At 48.6% G+C, this 10,652-nt stretch overlaps 1 protein-coding gene across 1 annotated transcript; it reads right to left on the reverse strand.

The window, feature by feature from the left end:
• Nucleotides 1-6,278: 6,278 nt before the first annotated feature.
• SOX18 (SRY-box transcription factor 18) lies at nt 6,279-9,889 on the reverse strand. Its single transcript, XM_054045499.1, has 2 exons — nt 9,372-9,889; nt 6,279-8,351 (listed from the first exon to the last, which is right to left on the reverse strand). The coding sequence occupies exons 1-2, from the start codon at nt 9,781-9,783 to the stop codon at nt 7,501-7,503; spliced, it is 1,263 nt and encodes a 420-aa protein (XP_053901474.1). The 5' UTR covers nt 9,784-9,889; the 3' UTR covers nt 6,279-7,500.
• Between the last annotated feature and the right edge of the window lie 763 nt (nt 9,890-10,652).

A 10,652-nucleotide genomic window follows, 5' to 3' on the forward strand; every position in this document is an offset into this window, starting at 1 on the left:
TAAGAATTTGGGAAGGCAGCAATCTCGTTTAGCTATCAGCCCCCAAAGTAACAGGCCATTCTCCGTCTCAGTGGCAATTGATACATTTATGTTCCAGCCAAATAACTGACAGAGGGAGGTTCAACTCTCTAATGTTGAGATTACAGCTCTGATGTCAGTTAAGGCAGCCTGCCCAAAGTAGTGGTGTATTGGTGGTTAGGTAATAGCCAGTCTCTTCCTCTCTTCTTCCTCCCCGCCAGCATGAGGTTACATTAAACATTCCAGTGCAACTCACAAGGAAGCAGCTTATTATGTTTAAAATTCAAATGCCAAATTCAGGTGAAAATAACATGATTTCTCGGAATTAAGCATATATCTCTGAACCCAGGAAATACACGTCTGTGTGATCTGCACGCACACACACACACACATGCTGAGGTACAGGTCTCCCTCTACTAATAACAATTGGTGAAAGAAAGGTTGCTGTTTATGCTGGATGGCTGTTGTGACTCTCAAGGTTTCATTCTGCTTCAGGAAGTTGGTACATAGCTGAAAACATTTGCAGGGGGGTTTTATTGGCTCAGGTTTTTGAACATCAGTGGACTTGCTGGCTGGCTAGAGGTTACTTGCTTGTAGATGTTGACTCTTGTTGATGCACATTTCTGGACTCCTGCCCCTCAGTGAAGCAGCTGGGAGGATGGAGGAAGCACAAATCTCTTTGGAAGCATTGCGTGGCCCACGGCCAGTAGCGGCAGGCAAACAAGCAAGTCATCTTCTTTTCCTCCTGTGTTTTAAGATGGTGGCCTGGCTGGTTCCTCCCCCTCCCAGCTAGAGCTCTTTCTCAGGACTCCCTTGCCAAATCAGAACGGCGCACAAGTGTCCCAGTGGCATTTGATTAGATCACCTTTCTGTAAATGAACACCCGCCTCCTTCCAGTAGTTCTGGACTAGGAAAGTCCACGGATCCAAAAAAATATCCAGATAATCAGTCAGCAGATCCATAGGTGTTACGAGACATTTGAGATCATGGGTCAGTCCACAGACATTATCTCAACCATTCTACGAAAATCCTGATTACAAAATAATTAGAAAATGCGATGCTGGCAATACGTTGGAACTGAAGTCATGGGAAAACACCAATTATAAATGCACTAAGCCATGCACATAGAGCGACAGCTCCTTAGTCTTCAGCTGTTTCTGTTCTACAGTCGGAGCTGTATAACTTCCCCTTTAATATTTCGTTACTCACTGGGTCAACTTCGAACAGCAGTGTTCAACACACAAAATCTAGGGGAAAGGTTAGTCTTTAACTTGGCTGGAGAAAAATGTCTTTTCCTCCTAAACTCATGATTTGGGGGGTCAACTTTTTATATTCAGGGCTGTTTCACACTGCTGAACTTTTATTGCTTCCCAGTACTGCACCGTTCTCTCTGCTTTTCCGCCCAAGCCTGCAAGATGCAGAAGGTCAATGATCTGACTCAGGAATCAGTTTTCTCCCAGGTCCAAGACTCCTTAGCCACACTTCTCTCTGTGCGATGCATTGGGGTGATCTTCTGCTCTGTAGCTGAGAGTGCTAGACTAGTGTGCTAGCGGTCTAACATGTAATGCAATAATTTAGCAGCTCCTGTGTTCCACTCCAAAAGCGGTTACATTTCAGTGATTCCTGTGTGTATAAAGCTTGTAAAGTGCTCTGGGATCCTTTTGGGCTAAAATACAAATACTAGATAACCTGATTCTCTCTGAAAATATTGCAGTGGAGAGTCTATAAACACAGAGTACTGCGAATCTGTGCCACCTCCGCTATCTAATATTGAGGGTCAAATTTTCAAAAATGCCCCCTAAATCTGCACCCAAAATGGGCATGCCTAAACGGCTACTGCTGCACAGTTCTTGACATGCACATTTCTATGCACCCAAACAGTGTGCAAATCTGAGATTTGGGGCACATGAAAGCGTGCGCTTGGCAAATGACACAATCGTAACATTAATAATAAGTGTACTTATAAAGACCTCTCACTGCCCCCACCATGGTGCTTTCGGTGCAGTCTGTCAATGAACAGGTGCTCCAAAAGCATGACGTAGCCCCATACAAAGGATGAATTCAGGCCCAGGGTGGGGCCCTTTTGGGTTTTGTGATGGAGTAGACACGATACTCCTGAATATAAGGCTACCCAGTTGGTTTCTTATTTGTTAATTCTTTGAATTGCAAGATTGAGATTGGGCTCCCAGAACGCTACCTCCAAGCCTGTAAATATGAAAAATTAAGAAAAGTATCTCTGGGACATTGTTGGTGATAGCATTATGGGATGCCCAAGGTAATCTGGGATTCTGTTGAGGTTTAAAATTATAAGGGGAAATCAATTGGAAGGAGCCATAGTTTGGGGTAGGTTGTATCTTGGCCTACAGCTATATGACTGCATCCAACTCCCATTGAAATCAATGGAAGTTGAATCTGACCCATAAAGAAGTTGTGGTTTTGGGATCCAGAACTCAATGAGAGACCTTCATAGCTATCCATGGATCCTACAAAAAGGGGAGATTGGCCCAAATGTCAGGAGGGAAAGTCTATGGGGAGAGCATGGTCGGGAAGGACTCAACCACATTGAGACAAACTCAGCACTGTCAGTGGGGAAGAAGTGAAGAGCAAATCTGGTTCCTCCTACAGCCATTTGGATAGCGGACAGGGGAGGCACATGCTTTTGCTATATTTCTATTTATAAAGAGACAAAGGATTGTCTATCGATTAGAATGCGAGCTTGGCAGGGAATCCTGCCTTCTTCCACCTCTACCACTGAATTTGCTGCAACCTTTGCCCAGTCACCTTTCTAGGGAAACAGGGATAACAATATTGTCCTCCCTCTACCAGGCATATTGTGAAGCCTTAACTCCTTAAAGCGACTTGTGCACAGTATTCTTACTGATCAAGACAAGGTGTTTGTCACCAAAGGGGTTAGACAGAAATCTGCGACTGACATGAGCTCTCCTAACCTTTCATCTGCCATGATGCTGTGGTTTTGTTTTCCTTCTTCCTTGCTTCTCTGATCTTGGGTAGGGCTGCGGGTGGGCGGGTGCGGGGCATAGCTTTGCATTGTTCACAGTATTGGTTGCAATTATGATTCATTATTAAAAAACACACACATGCCTCATGGAGGCCACAGGGCTGGCAGACCTCTGCCGCTTTGATGTAGAAGAGAGAGCAGCCTTTACTGGAAGACACCCCTATGAATACAGAATGACCCACCTGATGGGAACTTTACATCCTTACAAAAGCCACATTCCCCTGCCTTCCCAGAGCTGCCCACCCATCGTGAGGGAAGCATGTCGCTGTGCGTGGGTTGGGGGATACCGGCTGCGCAGAGGTAATGATCTATAATGGCGTTTACAAAACGCTTTAGGTTGGTCTTGGTCAAGACTTGACCGCAGATGGTCAAAGAAAGGCCTTAATAGCAGAACGGACAGGTACTGGGGTGTAGCAAGTGTTATTAAAGAAAACCAACGCTGAACTCTTGGAGCAGGGCAGAATCCAGCAATGAGCCTCCCGTAGTAAGGGCTATTGTCAGTGCTTAATACTAACACAGAAGGCCAGGTCTTCAGCGGCAGTCAATTGCCACAATGCCACTGAAGTCCATGGAGCTATGCAGCTTCACACCAGTTGAGGATCTGGCCCAGCACGTATGAGAGATGGTGCGTGGGTGGGGTGGGGATTGTTTTGTTGCAAGTACCTTTGTGTTGAAGCGCATGGAGCTCCCAGGCACTGCATCTTTCAGTGTTGTTTTGCAATGGTGCAATAGAGATGTAAACAGCTTAAGTCTCAAATGGCCATTAAACTGCAGAAATGCACAGTACGATGCTTAATGCTCTGTTGCAGAAATATTTCATAGACTCATAGACTTTAAGGTCAGAAGGGACCATTATGATCATCTAGTCTGACCTCCTGCACAACGCAGGCCACAGAATCTCACCCACCCACTCCTGTATTGAATCCTTAACCTATGTCTGAGCTATTGAAGTCCTCAAAAGAGCAGGTCCCCATCAAGCCCATTAACTTCAGTGGTGAGCCATTGCCTAGGAATTAAAAAGCCCTGGGCTGTAGGAACCAGGGGAAGAAGTGGGAATGAGGTTCAGACTGTCTCTGACTTTTCCAAAGGAGCGACACGCACGAATGCCTGTTTGCAGTTGCCTCACACGGCATTTCTCCGCTTCCTTTGACTACCGACCTCCTGTTTAGCAAGCCCCACACAGGAACAGAATTAAAGATGGGCCCAAGTTTCAACCTTTGGATCCAGATCTGAACTCTTCCAAGGTCTGGGGCAGTTCAGACCTGGGGGCTTGATTTGGTGCATTATCGAGACATCGGTTCAGTGAGATTTGTGTGTGTGTGTGTCAGGGGCAGGGTTTTGTCCATCTAAAAAGAACACAATCTGGAGCCATGAAGCCGTCAGAGACTCGCTCCCATTATAAACAACGGCTAGAGTGAAGGAACACTTCAAACATCTGGCCAGTTTAGTCTCTCTCCACTAGGCTAGATGCATCCATCAGCTGAGAAAGAGCCGCTTGCTCCATGTATTTTTGCAGCTGTTAAGCAGCTACGTCTTAAACAACACCAAAGTGATTAAAAGAACCTCACCCACATACAACACCTGGTCAGAAACCTGTATTTTGCTGTTTGATTCCTTTTGGTGAAGGGCTGCATGGCTTGGGGACTGGGGATGGGATACAAAGCTGGCCATCTACTCAACTCCAGCCATGGATAGTTAGCTTGTAGAGAAGCCAAGGTCTGAATGGGCCATGGACACTGACGCGTTATCTGACCTCTAGAGATGTCCCCTCCAGCTCAAGATTAGGGCACATCAACAGGGCATCTGCTTCCCATACTGAGCCTTTTCTGCAGATAGGATTTGGTGACATTTTCAGAAGTGCCCAAGTCACTTCTGAAGAGGTTACCCTGCATTCTTAGCATCGTGACCAGCATTCAGTTAACAATGAAAATGCAGGGGGGGAGGGGGACCCAAATAATTGTAGTGTAAGAGGCAAAGAATCATCTAGCTAGCCTCTGGGATGGCGGAAGAGTTAGCACAGCTTGCAAATCTAACAGTGGGAGGAAAGAAGGGAATTCTAGTGGTAGAAAATGACTAGCATTTCCTCTGTGATCTAATCTACCCATTACCTTTCCCCTGTCAGAGCTCCAGGGCAGATGGGAGAGGGGCTGAGGGTGCTTTTCTTCTTTTTAATCACAGGAAGTGATCACATGGTAACATGCAAGGTACTTGGAAGCTCAGAACTGGAAAAGAAGTCAGAGCTTGTTTGCTCCTTCCTTCCAGACGGTTTCTGGGGACGAGAATGGGATTCAGCCTATATAAGGCTGTTTCCTTTCGCAGTCATTTGTCCAGGCACACAGGACGCTTCCCATTTCTTTGTTTGTTTGTTTCAGCCGGCGATCCTAGCACATGCTGGACACACCACTGGTGGCCAGAAGCCAGCTCTCCTGTTTAGCCTATGATGTCATTTTTCCATGTATTCTACCCCCCCCCCTTTTTTTTTTTACATACTGTATATGGAAACACAATGGAGTTCCTTTCTGTAATTTAATGGGAACAAACACTCAGTTCATTTATTGGCACTTCACGTAAAAAATAGGGCAGGACTTAGGCCTGTTAACACTAACGTGGGTCTGATTTAGGAGAAGCTTGAAAATCCATGTCATTTGTTAACTATCCCTCTCCCCTAAATGGCAAATCCCTGCCAAGAACAACAAAAACCTTTCATCTCTCCATTTTTTTAGTAGCCTTTTTGGGCTAAATCAATCTGGTTTAAATCACCAGCGTTCAATGAACGGATGCCGCTAGCAATTTATGCAACAGATTGGCATTTTCCTTTGTAAATATTCTGGTGCAAATGCTGCATTTACCAGAAAGAAATAGAACTAATTAAAGTGAGAGGCATAAAATAGGAAAGAGGGATAAGAGTTGCTTTGGGGGACCCAAATGAGTATAACAATGGGTTGAAACAATGAAAAGGAACACGTAAGCTGAAGTTCTAATGGGTGCGTACGATCTTGGTGGAAGCTCTGTCGCTGGGAATGTTTTATAACTAGACTGAACAAAGCATTAGAAAATGTGTTACAGGGAACAAACCTGCACTGGCCGGGCTAGAAGTTTTCCCGTTTGCAGCGTTTATGGGCCCCATTCTTGCACTTTTTGACTCGAATGAGGGTACGGGAAAAACTCATAGGGATCAGGCCATATATAATAGTGTACAGCCGTGCTAGCAAAATAATAACCACACAGAGGCACACAAATGTCAAGAGAAGGATATCACATGTTTTATTAAATGTCATTTATCTGAGAACAGATGCTTTCCCCATAGAACATATCTTTCACACTTACAAAATGAGAAATTTAAGAGAGGGTGAGACAGCCATGAGGACTGTGTCTGCTGACATTCTCTGAGCACTAGCCGCCTTTCATATATCTTTGGAGAGCGTTTACAAGGCTTCCCAGCGCTGGCGGGTGATACGATTGAAATTAATACAATTGCTAGGCTGTCAGGACATTAATCAAGCAATCCAAGAATCTGGAAATGGTTGGGACAACATGCATTTGCGGAAAATATGTGTTCACACAACAAGCACACAAGATGGGAATAATTATATGATGATGTTTTAATAGCGAACCAGTATGCAAACCAGAGGACAGTTTGCTCTCCAGACAAAAAAGTATGCAGTTCTATTTTGGGGCGGGTTTAGGGAGTGTACAGAATTCTAGTCAATTCTTCAACAATATTGATATCATAATTCCCTTTTCTCCCAAAATTTCTTCTTTTAAAATCCAGCCTCGCTACATAAATGCTGTAGAGCTCATGGATATCCTTTGATTTATTTTTAAAAAAAGTTTGATAATAAAAAACCCAAACATTAAATATAATTTTATATATAAAAAATGCTTAGTAAAAATATAGCCTCGTTGCCCAGTTAAAATATATTGCTGAGAATACAGTGAAAACCGTGCTAAAAACCACCTCTAATAGGCACCCAGTCTTAAAACAACCACTTCAAAAATATCTCCAAGGTTTCCCATGCTATTTAGTTTGCCCTTCAGTTAAACATGGTCAATTTGAGCAGGTCCCATTGGCAGTTGTTTTAGACATGAATCACTGTAGTTTGTCTAAAGACATGGTAGAACAACCTGATCTTAGAAGTTACAGTTATGCCCGGCTGAAAACAACGTGTAAGAAGCTTTGCCATATTTTCCAGTTGGCACAGAGTTAAGAGATGGAGTGCCATAGGCGGACCTCTTGTCTATGTTAACCCTCTGCGTTGGAAAATGCATCTAGTTGTGTTATATAGTTATACAGTATATCAGTGATTTCAGCATGGTTTAAAAAAAGCGATGCATTTAATGAGATACTCTAAATATTATGGAGCTCAATGGTTAAAGGAAGATGGCTTTTCTTTTTTAAAGGAGACTCTGCACTGAAGGGTCATACGTTCTCCAGGGTGAGCGCATTGTGCAGTGGGGCAGACCTAGCCTGTGATGCAGGGACTATAGTAGACAGCACTGCTGGCATCAGACAATGCAGATATCAAACTGCTCTCCTCACAGGAGATACTTCTCGGAGTCACTTTGGACAGGGAGACATGGTAAGGGAGTCCTGAGGTTTCAGGACGAGTCCTGCTCATGTTCAAATACTGGTCAAACTCATTGCGGTCAACATCTGTCCAAAGCTCAGTTTGATTTAAGTGATCTACACTGTCAACGTGATGGGCTTCAGGAGGGGGTGACAGCTGGCCCAGATGGGCAGAAAGGACATTCTGCGGTCCAGAGCACATTTGGTTGTAGTACATGCTAGATGGATGGGGAGTCCTCATAGCATCAGCCAAATGTGACGGGGTCTGAGCATAGGGCAGTGCCATGTCCCGCCCCATGGGCTTCTCTTGGGGAAACTCCATCTGGTGATGGGGATGATAGCCTCTAAAGGGGATCATGCTGCAGTCATCCTGCATGTGAGGAGGGAAAAACGCTGGCTCGGTCTGTTCCAAGACATCCAAGGGAGACATCTCGGGAGTTGGCAAGCCATAGTTTTCAATATCCGACCCCATGGAGTGGAGTTCTCTGAAGTGGTTAAGTGGGGGAGGCTGGTGGTGGCCAGACTGGCTGCCACTATGATGATTCATGCTGAAGCTGTCACTGCACGGCTGGGAAAGGTTGTGGAGAAGGATATTGGGTTCCATCCTCTTGATTTTCTTGGCTTGCTTCTTCCTCCTTGGGCGGTACTTGTAGTTGGGATGGTCCTGCAGATGCTGAATTCGCAGCCTCTCCGCTTCCTCCACGAAGGGGCGCTTGTCGCTGGCGCTCAGGGCTTTCCATGACTGGCCTGGAAAGGGGAAAGCACACCCCGTTAAAAGAGCTCAGCACCAGAACACACAGACCTTTGCAAAGAAGCAATGGATGAAGATACGAGAGAGGAAAATGCTTTGGGGGGCAGGAGGGAGGTCACATCCAGAATGTGGTTAAAAAACCGGCAACATACAAACCTCCAGTTTAACCCCCCTCTGGGTAGAGGGCTGAAAAGTGATACCAAGTCCCTCCCCCCCACCCCGCAAAAAAGAAAAAGAAAAATAGGGATTTAACTCTTCAGCCCTGCAGAGAAGCAGAGAGAGAGGACTGCAATGGTCTACTAGGAGCCCACGTTCTGCTGAGAATTCCAACGCTTTCTGGGTACAGGCATCCGGATCCCCCCTGCAATGGGACACTGCACGCTGTCCCCCCAAAAGGAACATAAACCCTGACCAGATAGGAAAGCCAATAAGCAAATGTCCTTTGCAAGGCAAGAGAGGGGGCGGAGAATTAGCAACAGCAGCGGTTCCAGCCACCCAGGGACCTGCAGCCCGGCCCTAAGCCATGTAGCCTCATCCTTACCCCAGCTCCCGTCTGGCCTTCAGCCTGGCCCAGATCCAACGAGGGGCGCCTGTTTCTATGCCAGTGGGTGCCCTCTGCCCCCGTGGGTGCAGCCTGCCCCAGGTCTAGCGGGAGCAGCCTGCCCGGGGTCCTGGGCAGGGGTGACCAGATGTCGGTATTTTATAGGGACAGTCCTGATAGTTGGGACATTTTCTTCTATAGGCACCTATTACCCCCACCCGTGTCCCGATTTTTCACACTTGCTGTCTGGGCACCCTAGTCCCGGGTCGGGGGGCAGCCGGTCCCGGGGTCCCGGAGGGGGGCAGCCAGTCCCAGGTCGGGGGGCAGCCGGTCCCGGGGTCCCGGAGGGGGGCAGCCAGTCCCGGGTCGGGGGGCAGCCGGTCCCGGGGTCCCGGAGGGGGGCAGCCAGTCCCGGGTCGGGGGGCAGCCGGTCCCGGGGTCCCGGAGGGGGGCAGCCGGTCGCCTCGCCGCTTACCCAACATCTTGCTCAGCACCGCGTTGTGCAGGTCCGGGTTCTGCTGCGCCAGCCGCTTCCTCTCGTCCTTGGCCCAGACCATGAAGGCGTTCATGGGGCGGCGGATCCGGGAGTCGTCCCCCGGCTTCCCCTCGGCTTTGCCCGAGGTCGGGCTGTATCCATACCCGGGATCCGGGCTCGGCGAGCGGCTGGGCGCGGACCCGAGCGCGCCTGGCTCTCCCCCCGCCGCGCCTGGGCGAAATCCAAAGCCGGGCTCGGGGCTGGGGGTCCGGCTGGAAGCGGAGTCTGCCCCCGGGGTGGGCTGGTAGGCGAGGCCGGGCTCAGCGGCGGGGGCCGCAGTGGGGCCCCATGAACGGCCGCCCCGGGGTTGCGATATCTCCTCTCGGCAGTAACTAGGCTCAGATCTATTCATTCCAGCTGGGCGGCCCTTTGGATCAGAACCGAGCAGTGCGGGGCCAAGGGGAGAAACGGGTCCCGGGGCAGCGGCGCGGAGCTAGGGACAGGCGCGTTCCCCTCCCCAAAACACCAAAACTTTTGGGACGCCGCGAAGCTGGAAGGGGTCAAATATAGCCACCCTGGGCCAATCAGCGACGGGGAGGCGGCGTCCCCGGGCTGCCTCGGGAAGCGCCGATTGGGAAGGGGGTGGGCTGGGGGGCCAGTTTGAAACCTTGCTTCCCTTCCGGCCAAGGAGCTTGGGCTTGATTTATTTATTTATTTTGCAAGCCCTCCTGGGGTATTAACTCCGCAGCGCGACAGAAACCCCCATCCCGGCCACGCCAGGGGGCAGGGAGGCGATTCCCTTTGCAGGGCGAATGGGATCCGTTGCGTTTAGGGTGACCAGCTGTCCCGATTTTATAGGGACAGTCCCTATTTTTGCGTCTGTTTCTTATATAGGCTCCTATTACCCCCCACCCCCTGCGTTGCTTCTTGTTTTGCAGCCTGGGAGGCGGCAGCCCGGTCTGGGTCCCCTGACAGGTTGATCGCACCTGGAACAGCCGAGGGACCCGGTCCTGGCGAGAAGTGTGTGGAGCTACTAGGGTGACCAGATGTCCCGATTTTATAGGGACAGTCCTGATATTTGGGGGATTTTTCTTATACAGGTGCCTATCACCCCCCAACCTCCTGTCCCGATTTTTCACCCGCTCTCTGGTCACTGTAGGCAGAGCTGCCTATGTGCCATGAAGTATCAGAGGGGTACCCGTGTTAGTCTGACGAAGTGGGTATTCACCCACGAAAGCTTATGCTCCAATACGTGTGTTAGTCTATAAGATGCCACAGGAC

This window comes from Malaclemys terrapin, chromosome 12 (assembly GCF_027887155.1).
Source record: "Malaclemys terrapin pileata isolate rMalTer1 chromosome 12, rMalTer1.hap1, whole genome shotgun sequence".
Lineage (NCBI taxonomy): Eukaryota > Metazoa > Chordata > Testudines > Emydidae > Malaclemys > Malaclemys terrapin.

Bases quoted from the DNA above. Each gene is read 5' to 3' on its own strand.
- SOX18 (XM_054045499.1), bottom strand. From the start codon at position 9,783: ATGAATAGATCTGAGCCTAGTTACTGCCGAGAGGAGATATCGCAACCC. The intron at 8,352-9,371 runs GTAAGCGGCGAG...TCCCCTTTCCAG, and splicing joins GGTGCTGAGCAAGATGTTGG to GCCAGTCATGGAAAGCCCTG.